Below are 19,527 nucleotides of genomic sequence, written 5' to 3'. Positions count from 1 at the left end.
ACTCTAGAGTTTATACCCATTTTTTCCCCACTTTCCACGGTAACCAAAAAAAATACATTTAACAGCCTTATTAATCTTAGAATGAATGCTATAAAAAACCAACCAACTTTCAATGTTTACTCATAAAAGTCCCTCCATATTTTTTTGCATATTAAAGTCCCTCTGCATGATATTTTTGAACATAAATATGAAATTACTTATAATAGTCTGTTTTACTATCTATAGCGGCTAGTTGTGTATTATCTCCACAAAATCTCTCACCATATATATATAACCACTCCACCGTTCCTCCTCCCAACTACTAGTCCACGAACGTCGACCACCTCCTCCCAACCACATATAAATGCAACGAATGGACAAAAGTCATCACTGCTCATCATGTACCTTGTATTTGTCATTCAAAATATTTTGCATCTTTAGATCTCAGTTTCCTTAACTTCATATACAAAACTAATTTTGTTTTTAAAATAAAAGAGGTTGATATTTAAAGAAATTAGGGTTAATGTATGTAGTTCGAATGTCGAAGGTGAAGATGAAACGTAATTAATAATCATCATCTTGGAATATAGTAAAAGGGAACGCATAAAGGAAAACGTAAAGGATAAAAAAAAATCAATTTTAAAGATAAAAACAAACAGTAAAATTCAATACAACCATAAATGACAATATATGTAATTCTGTCTAAATTGTGAGGAAGGATTTAGGTCACATTTAGATTGATTTGATTCCTATAGACGTGATGATAAATATATAATAGAAATAAATTACAATTTTGATTCTTATGATTTTCCTCTTTAACCATTTTGATTCAACTAAAATCTTTTAACGAATTAGAGCCTAAGTTTTAAAATCTGGAACTATTTTGGTTTCTAGTCCCAACTTAATTATATTTTTCAGTTTAATAAGATCATGTGTCACTAGGTAACAATAGGGTAATACTTTGTAGTTTAATTAAAGGACAATTTCATAGAATAGTATTTAAATTTTAAAAGTATTTTAATTAGGTCACTCAACTTTAAAAGGTGTTTTAATTTAGTCGTTTACTTTCATATTATATTTAATTAAATGTTTTAACATGTTTTAGCCTTTTTCTTTTTTGTTTCACATAAGAAATTTTTTTATCTTTTTTTTTATGTTGACGTTGAGTGGCGACGTGAATTTTACTTTTTATTTTTAAATTTTAATATAATTAACGTTTGTTAAAATTTTCTAAATTTAACTACATATATTGCAAATTCTAACCCCACGTCTTATCCTCAATTTTTTTTATTATTTTTTTTACGTAAAATTGAGATAAGTTAATGAGGTACCGACGAATATAAAAGAAGACAAGATTTGGACACCTAAACAATTCTTATTCTTCATTCATTCAGTCATTCATTCATTCATCTCTGTTGAATCAATTTGGACTCCAATAAATAAACCCTAAACAAACGAAACGAAACGAAACACAACTGAGCAATTAGTTGTTATGGGAGTTGACTACTACAAGGTTCTTCAAGTCGATCGCAACGCTACTGACAATGATCTCAAGAAAGCATATCGGAAACTTGCCATGAAGTGGCACCCCGACAAAAACCCCAACAACAAAAAAGACACCGAAGCCAAATTCAAGACCATCTCCGAAGCCTACGATGTATGTCTCTTGTCTCTCTTTCACTTCTATTTATATATATAAACATATATACTTTATTTGTTACTTCAATTGCATCCTGCATTCTGATCACAACCCTAAAACCCGAATGCAACATTGTGTAATTGATTGATTTAATGTATATACCCAAATCTAGTGTTTTCTAATTAGGGGTTTGTGGGCAGGTTTTGAGTGATCCTCAAAAGAAAGCTATTTATGATCAATACGGTGAGGAGGGTTTGAAGGGGCAGGTGCCGCCGTCATCCGGGATGCCGCACGATGGCGGTTCTGGCTCATTTAGGTTTAATCCAAGGAATGCAGATGATATCTTTTCTGAGTTTTTCGGGTTCTCTAGTCCGTTTGGTGGGTCACATGGGGGACAGTTTCCGAGGGGTATGTTCAGAGAGGATATATTTTCTCAGTTCAGAGGGGCGGCTGGTGGTGGTGGTGAAGGATCGGCAAGTATGCCGCCGAGAAAAGGGGCGTTGATTGAGCGGACATTGCCTTGTAGCTTGGAGGACTTGTTCAAGGGGACTACCAAAAAGATGAAAATTTCAAGGGATGTTTTTGATGGTACCGGGTAAGATTTTGAAGTTACTTATTATTGTTATTTTGTGTTTTATGACATTGTATGTATCTGTATCGACGCACTTTCACTCATCGAATTTGGTTACCAAACAACGACAAGCACCCTACTTTCCCAACCTAGGTGATTTTGACTGCTAACGCTTCTAAACGTACGGTTATGCGGCTGCATGGATTTTGTTGCAAAAGTCTAAACTTTAAATGGTTTTTCGACGGTTATTAAAAGTCGGATGGTTTTAAGCAAATAGAGATGGTTGGGTGGTTTGTGGTGATCATTTTTAAAGCACGGGACCAAATTTGACATAGAGTGTGTTTTACACAAAATACTCTTTTTAACGCAAACTTATAAACATACTTGTGTTTTATTTAACCCAATGTAGTTTCGGTTTTTTACGCTTAGTAGCTACATACATTAGATTTCATCATATTAGAAAATTAACTATGATGCCTAAAATGGACAAAAGGTGAATATTCCAAAATGGGATATTGCCTAAAAGTATGTTTACATCTCGTATACATTTCAACCCTTTTCTTATTATCTAAAGTTTTGAACTTTACCCACTTGAGTATTTGACCCACATGCAATAATATGAACTTTTGGGTGTGAATAAAGGAGGACAACTACAGTGGAAGAAATACTTGCAATCGAGATCAAACCCGGCTGGAAAAAGGGCACCAAAATAACGTTCCCGGAAAAAGGAAACGAGCAACGAGGTGTCATTCCTGCTGATCTTGTGTTCATAATTGATGAAAAACCACATCCCGTTTTTAAAAGAGACGGAAACGATCTTGTTGTGACTCAAAAGATAACATTAGTAGAAGCTTTGACCGGTTACACTGCACAAATCTCAACCCTTGATGGACGGAGTTTAACCGTTTCTGTTAATAATGTAATCGGTCCAACATATGAGGAAATAGTTAAAGGCGAAGGTATGCCTATTCCCAGAGAACCAACAAAAAGAGGGAATTTAAGAATTAAGTTTGATATCAAGTTCCCTACAAGATTGACATCTGAGCAGAAAAAGGGTATCAAGCTGCTGTTGACATCTTCATGAGGTAACAGTTTTCTTGTTTAGCCGTTGCAATCGTCAAGTTTTTTGGCTAGATTCTGATTTAGTGTGTGATTTATGTGGAATCTGGTTAACTTTTTATATGAATTACAATTCAAGTTGTCAATGCTAGTGGGACTAGTTTAACGATGGTTATTCTTTTAGGTAAGTTATAAATTTTACTTAGTTGGATATGAAATTCAAACCGAATTGGCTCTGTTTTAGATAATTGCTATTACATAATTTCCATAAATTTGCGGTTTACTTTGATAACATAATGTATTGAAACCAGAGATAAAGCCCAGGCTTTGTTCAAAACTTTCGTGTTTTCTTGAAGAATGTTTGTTTACTGTGGGAGCAAACCACATTCCTCAAAATGCTTAAATTTCGAAGAATTCAACATATCGCAAAACGATTGCCATTTGTTTTGTTTTTAACAAGTCACCAGACTTGTCTCTAACACTGTAAACATATCATCATCAGTTTCTTTTAAAATGAAAGAAACTAGCATCATCCTTTTGAATAATTAAAGATATATATATTTTTTTCAGTAACTGCAACCTTTAGTAACCTAAGGGAGTTTCTCGTTGTATAGCATTAAGTCGATTATTTATAAGAAATTTCCTTTTTAAAGAGGGGTGTTTCTGATACTGTCTCATATCTTGGTCAAATCATTTATCAAAAGAGGCGATAATGGGTTAATTAGTAGCTGGAATTTAGGGCCGGTTATAAAAGCTAACTGAAGTTTAGGGCATGTTGATATTCTATAGGTGCTTATTTATACATTTTGTTCTAGTGAAGAGGGTGTGAATGTTATTATTATCTAAGTATTAGGTATTCTTTAACCTTGTATCGGAGACTTCCCATTTCGAATTGGGGTAATCGAAGACCTCCCATATGGGATTGGGTTATTATGTCACAGTAATTGAATTATTTGTTAGTGCAGATTCTAGACTCTATCATCATAACCACACAATGATAATGCAAATTTTAAGAAAGGTCTACAAGCATCAATTTTCGCATTTAGTCGTACTCGACTTGGACTCTTTAGGATATCATATTGTGTACAATAAACAATGTCAATTTTGATTTAGTAAATCTTTGCATCTTTGAAGGTTTATTCTTTTTATAACTATGGACGTTACTAATATCACCAAAATGAATAGAGAATTTCTCCGTTTTAATTCCATCTATTAAATCATTCTTTTACAAATACATATAATCTACTAGTAAGTAATCACACACGCAAAATGCTTTGTCAGCTTTTACACTTTAACTAGTTATCAAACCAATATGGGATAACATGCTGATCCTTATTTACTATCATTCTTCTTGGAAGGTCATGACGATGTGGTCGACAAGGTTGACAAGTTCTGTTAACAAAACATTATCTTTGTAAGTCACAAGATCTATTAAAACATATTATCTTTCTAAGTAATCTTTTAATCTGTGTAATAATCCAAAATTTTATCATATCGCAAAATCGCTAGGAGAGTAGGAGGATTATCTCATCAACTAAATATAGCCCCGAAGTTTCATTTTGAAAATCTTTCCATAGCCCCTAGTACTCATTAATTGAACCATGTAACCATACAAGTTATAATATTTTAAAGGGGTCACGATGGTCTCGTGTCTAAAATTGTCAATAGCTGGTGGTCCAAGTAAACAAATACAATAAATAAATAAAGTAGAAGCAGTGGTTTGTTTTAAACTTTTTTTTACACGATATGACATGGGCCACCGATTATGAGTATCCATACAACCATACTTAAAAGGTTCACACATAACAAAATTGTTGGTAGAGTTTGGGAATGGTAGATGGAATGTAGATTGTAGACAAACCATACATTTATCTTAAAAGATAGAGAGGTTGTTTTCAAGTGAGAACGAAAACACTTGAAAATCCTTGCAACAAAAACGAAAGTACAAAAATATATAGTGCTATTTTGCTGATGATGGTTATAATGCATCATAATTAGAAAGCTACCAATATCATGATATTGTAAAATAAGTACTATAATGAACATCATGAAACAACCAGTATACGATAGTACTAGAAGACAATAACAAACAAAGTTCAACTAAAATGATGTTTGATACGAAATAAGGGCATAAAAGGAGGCTCCACCAACTATTTCTAGAATTGTGAACATAAAAATTGGTAATTCCATAATGAAGAATAGCTTTATATGAAATCACATGAGCCTTGACGATTTGAAAAAGACCGTAAGTTACCTGAAGAAACACTAAATGACCCCGGCAGATTAAGGATAATCTTAGGGTTAAGTAAATGTTTCCCACGAGGGTTAGGTCCGGCAAAGATGATTATTCTTCTCGCCCTGCAAAACAGACACCGTGAGCTCGTCACTGAGAAGGGGGGGGGGGGTTCCTCCTTGTGACCACCCTCCGGCGTGAGAATCAGACTAGATTGCTCTGAATATAAGTGTATATTGAGAGAAATAGCTAGAGAAGATAATATGAGATCCCCCTACCGTTCCAAGGTGTTGGAGTATTTATAGCCGAATGTGGGTTTCCAAGCAGGTACGGCCAGCTGTATAATATTCCTTTTCCACCAACTACGGGCTATGTACGTGCCACGATGGGAGTTGGTGGGTAGGCAGCAGCTGATAGTGACATTTTGTACTGGAGCGTGCTCCTCCTCGTACTATTGTCGGTGAACTGTCACCCTGTGATTGATTCATGGGCTGCTTTGGTCAGATCTTGTCTATTTTGTCCATACCTTGGCAGGTATAGTACAAAAGATCTTCCAGAAGCGTACGGACTGGCTCTTTTGGGCGGGAATATTCCCGCCTTGCTCATTCCTTCTCAGGTGACATTACTAAAGTATAAGAGTTAGTGCCTTATGCGTGTAGCCTTACTGTTAGTGAGGGTAGCCTTCCTTCTTGGCTTGTACCCATAGCTGCGGGAACGGGCAGGGTACTGTACCAAGGGAGGCTTTCCTGCGGGAACAGCTGGCTTACTGCGTGTAAGGTCTTCTCTCTGAGCATGGTGGGTCCTGCGGAACCAGCTGGTCTATGCGCAGACGTACCTCTTCAAGGTGTGTCTCGCGGGTCCAACTGGGCTTTGCGGGGACCTACCTCTTCATTACCTCTATGAACTTTATCTAGTCAGCGTAAGGAAGAAAAAAGTACATTTAATAAAACAAAGTTACACTTAAACGTATCGTGTTATCTTACAATTTTCATTCTAACAACTATGACAATCCATATTAATATATATTTTTATACCGGGTTAGTGACTCATATATTACAGGTCCAGGTCCAACACGCTAGAGGTAAACCAGCCTCACTAAAGGTGCAAACGAGCCGAGCTACTCAAGAGCTACTCGAGACTGGCTCATGAAAAAGCTCGGCTTTAAACAAGCCTGAGTCCGAGCTCGCGCCTAAAAGTAAGCTCGTTTAATAATGAGCCAGAGCCCAAGCTTCACTTATGGAGCTCAAATTGGCTCCGCAAGCCTAAACGACTCTACCATTTATAAAATTTTTATATTATTAATTAATATATAGTTATGAAAATTAAGTAGTGTAATTATATATAGAACACAGTGCATTGTAATTACACTATAGTGTAATTACACTACAATATAATTATATAATTACACTATCTGTATGTATAATTACACTACTTTATACGCAGAGTTAGCACGCTAATCCAATTTGTACGTTTACTTCCCCTATACATATATAGGGGAAGGTTAACATACAAATGAAATTAACGTGCTAAACGTAAGAATCAAATTAAGTACTACTATATATACAAGTTGAGTAATTTTCATAGAGTAATTGTTTAAATTAATTACTTATTGACCACGGATTTTAATCGATTAGTAAATTTAGCATGAATTTACTTCTTGACCACAAATTTTATACACTCCTCAAGTTTAGCATTGTTCCAGAATTCAGCAATCAACTCCTTGATGATAACAGTGTTCGCTATGATGGCTTTATAGATCCTTGATCTCTCAAAGAATGACACGAAATGGTTTCATCTTGTCGACAGAACCATCGAGGAAACACAAATGGGTTGTGTAAAAAACTTTTGTATATGATTAAATATATGTCAAATGAAACTATATATCATAACCTTTTTGTTGAGAGTAATACACATTTGTCACTAGACCAAGCTAGTGGCAATATAATTGGTTTTAAATATTAAATATTCATATTGTATTTAATAAAAAAATATAATTTGAACCCAATGGGTGTCGGGCATGTGACCGACGACCACCATGCCATCCCTAATAGCCGGCCCCTTAGTCCGTCATCCATCCTCATCTACATAGGGAAACACCTAGTCACGTAGGGTGAAAATGAGTCTAAAAAATGTTTAAAAGAACGTATTTAATTAGTAGGAGTGAGATAGAGGGTAAGCGTGAAATAATAATAATAATAATAATAATAATAATAATAATAATAAAATTGAATTGCTGGGGGACCATAATACCCCTTTTCTTTCTTTCGATTTGCTTTCTCTCTCATCAAATCTGTTTTCAAACATTATATTATATACCTACATATATACATACATACATACATACATACCCTATATTGATCTCTGCACAAACAAACCAACCAACCAACAGATTGAAATTTGAAATTATAGTTTATTATCCAGATCTGTTAATTTTTGTTATAAATTATATTTGAATGGCTTCCACTGTTGAAGAGATCTTCAAAGATTACAGCGGCCGTCGTTCTGCCATACTTCGTGCTTTGACTTACGGTAATAATATTAATTCAATCAATCAATCTATCTTTAACCTAATTCACTCTCACTCACCTTTTTTTTATTTTAATTTTAATTTTAATTTACCAGATGTTGATGAGTTCTATGGAATCTGCGATCCAGGTATATTACTTTAATCAATTAATAATAAATTCATGCAGATCTTAGTTAGGGCTTCAGTGGTATATTTGCATAATGAATTAATTGTTGAATTTAATTAAATTACTTTTGGTTTTATGAATTGGTTTATTTGACTGGTGGTTTCAGAGAAAGAGAACCTGTGTCTTTATGGACATCCAAATGAAAGGTGGGAAGTCAGTCTTCCAGCAGAAGAGGTTCCTCCCGAGCTCCCCGAGCCCGCTCTTGGAATTAACTTTGCCCGGGACGGCATGAACCGCAAAGACTGGCTCTCCCTCGTTGCGGTGCATAGTGATTGTTGGTTGCTCTCTGTCGCGTTCTATCTTGGAGCCCGCTTGAACTCTTTCGAAAGGTAATTTGTTGCATAAGTTTGCTTGATGTGTTTGAACTTTAAAGTGTGTTGTGTTTCGCTTGCTTTATAGTTGTTGGTTGGAGGTTTTCGTGCATTATGTTTTTACTTTCAAGCTTTGTGCTATACCGCAACAGTCTTAGTTTTTTTGGTTAAAAATCATGATCGAAAGTGTCGTTTTTTCTGTTGTGAATTCTCAGTTGACATAAATCTCTTATTCTTTTTTGTTTGTTTTCAATTATTCATGTGTTTTAAGGGAAAATGATTAAATGTTAGTCACTGTTTCCTTGCTAAACACTGAATACTTTTACAATCCTTGTGGATATAATAGCTTGCTTAATTAACTTCTTTATTGTATTTGTCGGTTCACCAAATGATTTTTATAGTTTTGGGTATGTATGTATATTCATAGGTTTGTGTATGTATATTGCAATGTTGAACTTGGGTGTGACGATGAGTCTGCTTCATTTGTCTTGGAGTTGATCCTTTGTAATCTTGTTATCTTTATGCTCGATATTTGCAAATATGAACTATATTTTAAAAATTAGAAAGGGTTAAGTATCCACGAATAAATTGCTTCAAACCACCACATTTCATGTCAATCTACTTGTCATAATTCATAAATTTGTATAATACATGTTGTTTTCAGTTTTAGGCTTGCTCTTTTATTGATTTTTATATGAACATGTTCAGTCGTATAATATATATTTTAATATAATAATGGTTTTTTGTATGTTTGGGAACCGTCCTGAGCTTGTGTCTAAACTCTAAAGCCTTAACCAAACACAAGTGGGCTTAGATTCCTTTCAGAAGTCATAACAATGTTGATTGCAATTTTATCACCATAGTGGTGTACTGCTACTAGCTTGGTGAACAAATAAAAATGAATCATGTATCCTTATTTTTAACATTTAACTCTGATGTAGTACATTAAACATGATAAAAACAAGATAACTGATGCAACCCACTCAAAACCATTTTGCTGTATAAACACAGTTAAACGACTGGTTTTACACGCTTGCATTTGGATTTCTGGGATATATTTGAATGTTGAACCTGGTATACTATTTGATAATCTTTATTTTTATATTTGTAACAGGAAGCGTCTGTTTAGCATGATAAACGAAATGGCAACTGTGTTTGAAGTTGTATCAGAACGAAAACCTGTAAAAGAAAAGGCTAGTGCAGCAGAAAGTGGAAGCAAAACAAAAGTAACAACATGATCAATCATTTGACTTTAATCTGAAGATTGTATATCTTAATCACTTAATGTATTAATTTGCAGAGATCAAGTGATGGACAGATAAAAAGCATGGAAAAGGCATCAGCAGCAGCAGCAGTTGCAGATGAGGATGAAGAAGACGAACATGGTGACACACAATGTGGAAGCTGCGGTGGAAACTACAATGCTGATGAGTTCTGGATTGGATGTGACATATGTGAAAGATGGTACCATGGCAAATGTGTAAAAATCACACCTGCCAAGGCTGAAAGCATAAAACAGTATAAGTGCCCGTCTTGCACCCTCAAGCGACCTAGGCCATAATAATTAACGTGCTTATTTTAAACATGTATTATTTTTATTGGCGACTGTTGATAACAGATTCCCAAAGGGGTTTTTTAATCTTTATGTTACTTGAATACATACATACACATGTAAGGTCAGGTGCCTGTGATTGAGATGCCTTATTTGTCAAACTGGTTGGTACAAAGCTCAACTGGCTAAACTCAAACACATATTTGCCTGCAATTCAGTTTACATCGTTTTATAAATAGTGATGATAATAATAAGTTAGTAATATTAGTTTTGATATTGATTTGTATGTTTAATATTAGAAATCTTAAAACTTTTAAGACAGATAAGTGAACATAAATCTAGTTATGTGTGCATACCGGGAACCTCGTTTTAGTTTTTTTTACATATCAAGGTAATAATGTATTATGTTTTGGAAACTTAAAAGTTTATAAGAGAAAATAATAAATTGTTTTGTGAAGTAAATTAATAAATTTATTTTAATGATTTGAAATTCGGGCGTTAGAATAATTATTTATGTTCTGAAAACTTCAAATAACGAGTTTGCAACGAAGCAAACAACGGTTAGAATATGAGTTTGAGATGCTAGACTATAAGCTTCAAAGAGTAAATAAAACAAAGGCTAGACGCATGGTTGTAAAAATTCCGATTATGTGCCGATTAATCCTTGTTAATTCCTATTAATCCTTATTAATCGCGATTAATTACTAGTCCTCACCCCTCCTCTCGACTTTACTACAAAAGTATTTGTACCTGTATCTGATTATCTAAACTTGATTTTTAGATAAATGCTAGTACTACAATTAAATAAAAGCCCAATGTTGCATCTAGATTAGGTGCATAAAAGTACAAGGTCATGACACAAAACTACTTGTAAACACGTTTTGCTCCGTCATTTGCTATGATAATGAACCTGAAATCAATATTCCTTAAAGATACCACAAATTAAAGCCGATTTCCACTTCACTCGGGAGAAGCTTGAAGACAGGACATGACCATCACAGCTCATGTTAGAACCGGAAACTAAATAGCCAATTTATTCACTAAAGCCTAACTTCAAAATTGGATTTGTCACGCTGTAACAAGGTATAGGCATGATCAATATCTAGGCTCCAACTTGAGATAGATTATATAGTTTGGAAGTAAACGTAAGGCCTATTAAGCCACCCAAACTATGGGTAGCTTAATCAACCTAAGCGTTTAGCTTAAATACGTTCCATTCTCTATAAATACATACCAACTTAATAAATCTCATGGACTAAACAAACAAACCAACACCTACCATACAACACAAGGCAACACTACAAAGACAACCTATATCTTTAACAAGAATATATTGAATCACCAACAATTTTTAAAGATTCCCCAAACAAGCCCAGAATCTTACATGCAACAACATGGGGCTGTCATTCAAATCTAAACAAGCCAAACACAAGGACCTATAACATAATTACAAAGAAATCCAAACAATAATTACTCACTCGTTATTCCCCAGATTCAGAGAACCATCTTTCATCAGCTTTACACTCAAGCTGTTAAACCGTCCTCTTGAATAATGCCTAGACGCCTTTCTCCAATCGGTTCCTGTTTTCATCATAGCAACAAACTCCTCAAAGCTGATTTTACCATCCTGCATCGTTCAACAGATGAAAAACGTTCATGAAACTCATGTAATGGATCTAAATATGGTTAATGACGAAAATGCCCTCACCTTATCTGTGTCGACTTCTTGGAAGATATCATTTGCAATATTGGAAACATCCTCATCTCCATCTTCCATTAATGAATCCTGAAGCTCTTGTGGCTCTATGTACCCGTTACCATTTTTGTCAAAGTATGAAAAAGCCTTGTGTAAATGCTCATCGTTTGCCATTTTTCTAAGATGGAGTGAAACCGCAACAAATTCCCCATAATCAAGAGTTCCTTTCCCATTAGTATCTACCTGTAACCAAACAATGATTGAATACCATGAGTAAACACCTCATTTGTTTGACTTTAACTGTACAAATGATCGAACACAAACAACAAAAATAAACGAGTTTTCTTGATTGTGCTCATTCGTTAAGAAAATGAAAATGTTCTTGTCCGTTAACAATATAAATTAATGATATATGAATGTAAACTAACAAACACAACTGAACATAGATAAATGAACGTAACTGATCTAAAACCATTTAAAAGTAATGTTAAAAACTATGCATTGGGCATAAATAGTTATTAAAACTAAACTAACGAATCTACACAACAGTTGATTAGCAAACATAAGTGAAGGTAAACGAACGAACATAACTGAATATATAATTAACATTCACAAACAGAACGAACGATAAATGTGTTCATGTTCGTTCGTTTAAGTAAATGAACAAAACCTTTTGTTCATGTTTCGTTTATTAAGTAAATTAACACAAATTAACGGTTAACGAACTGTTCACTAAAACGTTTGGTTCACGCCTAACCACATGACATTAGGAAGATATATGATGTCTCACTCTAGAAAACTATACTTCACAAAAGTATAACTATAATACAAAATGTTGGACAACTTTGACCCTTTTGGCCAATTTCAAACTTAGCTAAGTTTCAAAGTTTACTCATTTAATTCATTAGATTCTTAGCTAAATCGGCTCATTTAGAATGCTTGCAGGATTAATAAAAAAAACCATTCGCATACGTTGTGTTCCCAAGTCTCATTTAATGAGTAAAAAAATGATTTGAGAGGATGTCAGTAAAATCGTGTTCCACAATTTTTTTAAGGAAAAAATAAAGAGAGAAGGAGATCTAAATCCTTCCAAATTGGAGAGATTTGGAAGAAAATGATTTTTAACACAAATCTTCAATTTTCTTTCCATTTCTTTCGAACTCAAGAACACGGTAGTTAATTAAATCATTCCCTTCCACTCCCTTTCTTCTCTCTCCTTTATTCTCTTTCCTTTATTTTCTTTAATTTATAAAAGTCGGGAACACATCGTTATTGTTTTTGCGCAAGAAAAGTATTTGAAAGCATGCAGCTTAATTAGACTCACAGCTTCAATAAGCAGCTGCAGTTCAGACTCTGCAAGTGGTGTATTCAACTTTTGTAGTCCACTTTTTAGTTCTTCAGTAGTAATAATATCATCATCATCCGTATCAATCTTTTTGAACATTTCCTTAATGTCTTCAACTTCATCATTAGACAAGAAATCAGCAATAACCTAAAACATGACAAGTAGACGTTAATAAAGCTATGCATCCGACACGCAAGGAGAGAAGAGTCGTTTAACCAACCCTTAGAGCCTTTCTCTTAAACCGATTCATCAACGAGAACTGCTTTAATCTTGACTTCACAGCATCACCAAGTGGTACATTTGGAGCCTTTTTAGCATTTTGGAGCCAAGGATGCTCTGCACATACAAAAACCATACATCAAACATCATTACAGGATAAACAAAGTCTTCAAATTAAATATTCAAGTTTCTTCACTATTTTAAATTTGAACAAGAAGCATACCAAGCACTTGTGCAGCTGTGAGTCGAAGCTTTCGATCTGGCTCTAACATCTGGCGTACCAGACTCTTGGCACCTTCAGAAACACTGGGCCACGGTTCACGCTTGAAATCTATTTGACCACGCAGAATAGCTTGTGCAACACCTTGTTCAGATTCTGCATTTCAAAACTCACTTTAGATTATTAACAAAGTTAATCGACTTATAGAAACAAAAGCAGCAAAAGGAATACGCGAAGATAAATATATCAATCATCAAGAAAATAGAATGTAAAGATTACCTGCCCAAAATGGAGGAACGCCACATAATAGAATGTAAAGAATAACTCCTGCACTCCATATATCAATCTCGGGTCCATAACTACGTTTAAGCACCTCGGGGGCCATGTAATAAGGGCTTCCAACAATTTCAGAGAACTTCTCGCCTATATAAACGAGTTAATCGTTTAAAAGATTTAAGCAAGCCATAATTAATCAACATGTTACAAAAATGGCAACTTCATACATTCCACTAGTGTCTAAAGTATAGTCATTTAACAAAGTAAACATACATTACACACTAATCATCAAAGTCCATTATGTTCACATTCAACTCAATAACTTATTCCCATTATACTATTTGCATTTAATAGTTTTAGTTTCCTTGTTCGGGAAGTTGTGAAGCTACTTAGTCGTGTCCAACGGAACATGTCATAAATAGTAATGTTATGACCACAAGATATATGAACTGTTTGCCTTCTATTTCGATGTAAACACTATTCTTTTTTAATCAATTATATGTTTTTATAATAATGTACCTGGCTTAAAAAAGATAGAGAGTCCAAAATCAATGGCCTTAAGCGGCGAATTCTCCTTCTTATTCGCAAACAAAAAATTCTCCGGTTTCAAATCCCTATGAATCACACCATGCTTATGACAAAGCTGCACAACCTCCACCATAGTCCTGGCAACATTCGCAGCAGCCCGCTCGGTATAATGCCCCCTGGCAACAATCCGATCAAAAAGCTCTCCACCCTCACACAACTCCATGACCAAATGCACGGCATTCTCGTCCTCACACGCCTCCCGCAGCGTCACGATACTCGAGTTCTTGGGCAAGTGCTTCATGATCGCCACTTCTCGCCTCACGTCTTCGATGTCCACGGCCGTCCGTAGCTTCCGCTTGGAGATGGACTTGCAGGCGAGTAATTCTCTTGTGGTCCGATCTATGCATAGATAAGTAACACCAAATTCACCTCGACCCAGCTCACGGTCGACCATGTACTTGTCTTCTATAGAGATTTTGGAAGAGAGTTGATTGAGAACTGTGATCTGGGTTTGGGTTTTGGGTTTGGTTTCTTTCTTGGTGGGGTGATCGTGGTTGGAGGAGTAATTGGATGATTTGACGTCTTCACGGGCCACGGCGGCCGGAGATCTGCAACAATTACCCATGGTAAAGTGAAGTGAAAACTAAAACTAACTAGGGTTCCATAATAATAATAATTATGGGTTGGGAGTGGGTAAAGTGAAAGAGGAATGTGTGTGTTTGTTGGTGTACGAGAGAAAGAGAAAGAGAAAGAGAAAGAGAGAGAGAGAGAGAGTGTTTTGGTCTGCGTTTGTTGTCGGCTAAACCTGGAAGTGGGGTCACAACGGCACGGAGATTTTGAACATAAATTCAGGGACGACTAATATTCATTTATATATATATATATATATATATATATATATATAATTTTTTTTTTATTTTATATTAACTCCAATACAATTCTACCTGTCCTCTATAGGGCTGTTTAAAAAGCTCATGACTCGAAGCTCACTCGAAAAAGCTTGGAGAAAGCTCGCTCAAAATCGGCTCGATTGTAAACGAGCCGAGCCTAGCTCGACTCGATTTCTAAACGAGCCGAGCTTGAGCTAGCCCCGGCTCGACTCGAGCTCGCTTGGCTCGAACTATTTTATTTTAATTTATTATATATATACATACATGCATATCTTTATCGAGCCCAATTATTTTAACACATAGACTTTCCTTTAATCCAGTCCAGTTTCCTTTCTCACCCCATAGTCCATATTCATAATTCTATATAATTGGTAACTGAGATATGGGACTTCATAGTTCACACACTCAAAGTATACGTTCCATTTTCCATCCTAACCCTAGACGCTCATATTGACCTCCGCCATCGGCCGCCAATTCTCTGCTTAATTTTGTATTAGACGTATTTATTTAGTTTGTATTTGGTTGGTGTTGATCTCAACATCATATTTATTTAGTTAACTTGATGGTTGTATAATTGTTATTATTACATGTAAACTCGAGCCGACTCGATTTAAAACCGAGCCGAGCTTGAGCACAGATTTTTAGCTCGATTAAGAGTTCGAGCTCGAGCCAAGCCAGCTTGATTGAATATCAAGCCGAGATTGAGCTTGCCTTGGCTCAGGCTCGGCTCGTGAACAGGCCTAGTCCTATGATATCTTCCCCTCATTTTTTTTCTCAAATATTGTCATGTTCTTGTCAATCAAATACAAGGATTACCGATTGAATATCCTTTATATATATATATATATATATATATCTTGAACTTCATTTCTGAGATGAATCATTTAAATGTCATGGAATTCAAGTGCGTAGACCGATGTTGTCATATCACCAAAGCCACATAACATGATAAAAATATATGATCAACTGATTCTTGTTCTCCTTCACATAGGGGACACCACTTAATCTCATCGATGCACTTTCTTCGGCATAGAGTTTCCATTGTGGCGAGTCTTCCATCTCCGATTTCCAACCAAATATATTAACCTTTAGCGGGACACACTTATTTCAGTCCTTAATAAACGGTTGTTGGGCATGTATACTATTGGCACCCAACTCACGATGGACCGTGTAGAAAAGATATCATCACTGTCACAACCCCACTTTCATTTATCGGGTCGGTCCTCCAAGACCCGACCTAGGAGCAGCTCCAAACAGTCCCGTAATTCTAGACTCTCCTAGCCAAAGGCTATTTCAAGTCGTTCACCAATGAACCAAACAACTACCCCTCTCAATAAAGTGAAAATCCCGTAATTATCCTTTTTCAAAACCGCTCCAACTACGTTTTGAATCGCCACCATCATTTGGCAATGAGGCAAAAGGCAAAATTTATTCTCATATCATTTCTTCTAGACGCTATTGTTACTAAATGACATTTAATTAAGCGGTGTGAATACGTGTATATAAAGTATCTCTTCATGTATAATTCAACGTTTATTGTGAATTTTCTTCTACAATATTGCTAAGGAGTGTCACGTGGCCAGCAACTTTATCTAAAACTTTATATAACAATTGCAATTTATAAGCAATGTTTTAAAATCGGTACGTACTGGCGGATTAAACCGGATTTTGGTAAGACAGCTGGTATTTAGAGCCTGGTATTTTTGGACAGTTTGCTAGAACATCATATCGCTGATTTTTTTAAAAAAAATACCGGTTTAAACCGGCCAACCGTGTTTTAAACCAAAGAGATATTTTATACTTTTTTGCAGCCCATATTTTTAAAAAATGACTTTTTACCTAACGAATAAAATTGAAACGAGTAAATACAATAAACACCGACTAGCTAATCCACCAATTTTATATTCTACAAATTCAATGCTGGTTTTTTTACATCTTTTTTAATTGATTAAGTTTATATACAAAGTACAAATTTTCTATTAGTTTCTATTCAACTTGATCATTGTTCATGTGATGTTTATTAATATATGTTTGGGTTATTTTTTAAGTTGAAGTTGTATTTATACATAATTATAAAATAAATTATTCAACCCGGTTGAACCTCCCGGTACCTTGGTCCAACCAGTTGTACCATTTTTGAATCAAATCCGGTAAGATTAAACTATTGGTTTTTAAAACTTTGTTTATATGTCTTTTGATTGGTTGCTAACATTTTCACCTATTTTTTGGTTTCTTTTTGTTTTGCTTTTAACGGCACATTTTATAGGCGGCGGCCGCAACAACATCAAAAAATGGTATTGTACTTATGTAAAAGTTGAGGAAAGGGGTATGTTTAGTAAAAAAAATGAAGGGAAGGTGATACATTTAGCAACATCTTATAAAAATCTACCAGCTGTCAGCTACTAGGCAAGTTTATTTAAGATTTAAATACCATATGCATTTCGTTAAAAAAAGTATCATATACATTATTATTGTTGGTTTCTATCAAAAGACACTAAAATTGGAACGATATAAAAAAAATTAGCATGGTCTATGCGCAAGCGCAAGGATGACAAATACAAATCGAAAAACGATTTAATTTTTTAATCGTTCCTTCTTTGATGAAATGATAAGGTGGTTAATGTATAAAATAGGAGGAAAATTATTCAAACCTGCATAACACAACATTTAGTCGATAAAAAAAGTGTTATCAAACGACGTCCAACTTTGAATCGAAAATGACAAGGTGGCTTGAAAACCTAAAAGTGCCGGCTCTTAGGATACTAATAACTATTGTCATATGGATAACGGTTGGATAAAACAATTAGTTTTGTAGCCACTTGCTATATATAATCTAATTCGTTTCCAATTTGGCGTGTATGATAATGATTTTCAATATAAAACGAAAGTGACTTTGTGATCGATCTTCTTGAAACAGGGATGGTTATGAAACCTAAATCCAAACAGAAAACCTGAAATGTCTGGGACCAGTAATGTCCATCTTATTAGGTATGAGATGGGTTTAATATTGTTTTTCGATTTTTTTTTTCGTGTTTGGGATAAATATGAGATTTGTAATATGACCTATTTACTGACAACATAGTTCCGTTTATCCAATTATATTGACATATGGTATACCTTAAAAAGTTATTTATTTTTGATGTATTTGTTTTCTTTTAATAAAATTTGATGTATAATGAAACATGGAAGTTGAAACATTATTATTTGTCAACTTTTTTATATAACAATGGTCTTTTATGATTAATTAATAGTGACCTACCCGATATATCATATAATAGGTTAGTACTTGTTTTTCAATCAATAATAAAATGAAGTCAAATTGCATTATATACTAATTAATGTATTTTTTTAAAGCAAGCTTTAGTTACAAAAGAACAAAGGGATGCCTCGCAAGAACCAAAATGCCCGAATGGATTAAGAAAAGGAAGAAACAACGAAGCGTCCAAACTGCAGGTTATTAACTTTTGCATATCTTGATATTCTTAAAAAATTATATTTACATGTAATGCATTTTTCTACACATAAGATGAATATAAAGATTAAAGAATTTTATGTATTTATATTTTTCATCTCGTGTATATACTAGGGGTGTCAATTCTTGACACGACCCGAAACCTAACCGAACCCGACACGAAAAAAAAACAGGTTTTGGGTCGGCTAACACGACCCGTTTAAAAAATGGGTCGGGTTCGGGTTGACCTGTTTTCTAAACAGGTCGGGTTTGAGTTGACCTGTATAAAAACGGGTTGACCCGTTAACCCGTTTAATATTAACTATTTTAAATTAATTTTATATTCTCTCTTTAATATAAAATGTGTTGGAGAATTTAATTATTTTTCATTCCCCATATTATATTTTTTTAGGTCTCCTCTTAAATACTATTTTTCGTGAACGACACTTTTAAATTCTCAACCAAGATTTCATTACCCAAGATGCATTTTTTCTTTCCATTCTTCACCAATATGCATGAACATATCGTCAAATCCATCTCTATCTAAATCGACATATGCTTAAATTTCATTTGAATTTTGCAATATATGGTTTTGATTTTTGATATGATGCTAAATTTTTATGTTTCCCGTGTATATTTTAATTAATATTTTAATAGCTTTTGTTCGTTTTTAGTCGATATTTGTATACTACTAACGTTTTTATGTTTCGTAGGTTCCGGGGTTTGATCGTGATGAAAAAGGGCGAAAAACGAGCTAAAACGAGCCGAAACGGAGATCCGGAACGCATCAGGAAGGAACCGGACAGAGAACCGGTCAGACCGGGCCGGTCTGACCGGCCCCCTTGGTGGAGCATGCGGCGCTGCG

At 34.7% G+C, this 19,527-nt stretch overlaps 3 protein-coding genes and 1 pseudogene across 3 annotated transcripts; 3 read left to right on the top strand and 1 right to left on the bottom strand.

Annotated features, from left to right (window-relative positions):
* Positions 1 to 1,471: 1,471 nt before the first annotated feature.
* LOC143573365 (uncharacterized) lies at positions 1,472 to 3,524 on the top strand. Its single transcript, XM_077058261.1, has 3 exons — positions 1,472 to 1,636; positions 1,819 to 2,213; positions 2,832 to 3,524. Exons 1-3 carry the CDS (start codon positions 1,472 to 1,474, stop codon positions 3,271 to 3,273), a joined length of 1,002 nt encoding a protein of 333 aa, XP_076914376.1. The 3' UTR covers positions 3,274 to 3,524.
* A 4,340-nt stretch (positions 3,525 to 7,864) lies between these two features.
* LOC143573366 (PHD finger protein ALFIN-LIKE 2-like) lies at positions 7,865 to 10,233 on the top strand. The gene is made up of 5 exons (XM_077058262.1): positions 7,865 to 8,010; positions 8,104 to 8,136; positions 8,281 to 8,503; positions 9,600 to 9,711; positions 9,786 to 10,233. The coding sequence occupies exons 1-5, from the start codon at positions 7,935 to 7,937 to the stop codon at positions 10,044 to 10,046; spliced, it is 705 nt and encodes a 234-aa protein (XP_076914377.1). The 5' UTR covers positions 7,865 to 7,934; the 3' UTR covers positions 10,047 to 10,233.
* A 1,118-nt stretch (positions 10,234 to 11,351) lies between these two features.
* On the bottom strand, positions 11,352 to 15,069 carry LOC143573364 (calcium-dependent protein kinase 13-like). Its single transcript, XM_077058259.1, has 7 exons — positions 14,313 to 15,069; positions 13,797 to 13,940; positions 13,521 to 13,673; positions 13,299 to 13,414; positions 13,058 to 13,225; positions 11,746 to 11,976; positions 11,352 to 11,664 (listed from the first exon to the last, which is right to left on the bottom strand). Exons 1-7 carry the CDS (start codon positions 14,944 to 14,946, stop codon positions 11,512 to 11,514), a joined length of 1,599 nt encoding a protein of 532 aa, XP_076914374.1. The 5' UTR covers positions 14,947 to 15,069; the 3' UTR covers positions 11,352 to 11,511.
* Positions 15,070 to 17,684: 2,615 nt separating this feature from the next.
* Positions 17,685 to 17,795, top strand: LOC143573379 (U6 spliceosomal RNA; annotated as a pseudogene).
* Positions 17,796 to 19,527: the final 1,732 nt, after the last annotated feature.

This window comes from Bidens hawaiensis, unplaced genomic scaffold, assembly GCF_021521415.1.
Source record: "Bidens hawaiensis isolate Kalapana, Puna unplaced genomic scaffold, B.hawaiensis_p1.1 tig00026395_1, whole genome shotgun sequence".
In the NCBI taxonomy this organism is placed as follows: domain Eukaryota; kingdom Viridiplantae; phylum Streptophyta; class Magnoliopsida; order Asterales; family Asteraceae; genus Bidens; species Bidens hawaiensis.
This window is presented reverse-complemented; position numbering and strand designations above follow the sequence as displayed.

Coding starts and splice junctions, on each gene's coding strand:
- LOC143573366 (XM_077058262.1), top strand. CDS start 7,935: ATGGCTTCCACTGTTGAAGAGATCTTCAAAGATTACAGCGGCCGTCGT. Junction 8,504..9,599: donor CGCTTGAACTCTTTCGAAAG/GTAATTTGTTGC, acceptor TATTTGTAACAG/GAAGCGTCTGTTTAGCATGA. Junction 9,712..9,785: donor AAAGTGGAAGCAAAACAAAA/GTAACAACATGA, acceptor ATTAATTTGCAG/AGATCAAGTGATGGACAGAT.
- LOC143573365 (XM_077058261.1), top strand. CDS start 1,472: ATGGGAGTTGACTACTACAAGGTTCTTCAAGTCGATCGCAACGCTACT. Junction 1,637..1,818: donor CCATCTCCGAAGCCTACGAT/GTATGTCTCTTG, acceptor GTTTGTGGGCAG/GTTTTGAGTGATCCTCAAAA. Junction 2,214..2,831: donor GATGTTTTTGATGGTACCGG/GTAAGATTTTGA, acceptor GTGTGAATAAAG/GAGGACAACTACAGTGGAAG.
- LOC143573364 (XM_077058259.1), bottom strand. CDS start 14,946: ATGGGTAATTGTTGCAGATCTCCGGCCGCCGTGGCCCGTGAAGACGTC. Junction 13,941..14,312: donor CTCTATCTTTTTTAAGCCAG/GTACATTATTAT, acceptor TCGTTTATATAG/GCGAGAAGTTCTCTGAAATT. Junction 13,674..13,796: donor CGTTCCTCCATTTTGGGCAG/GTAATCTTTACA, acceptor TTTGAAATGCAG/AATCTGAACAAGGTGTTGCA.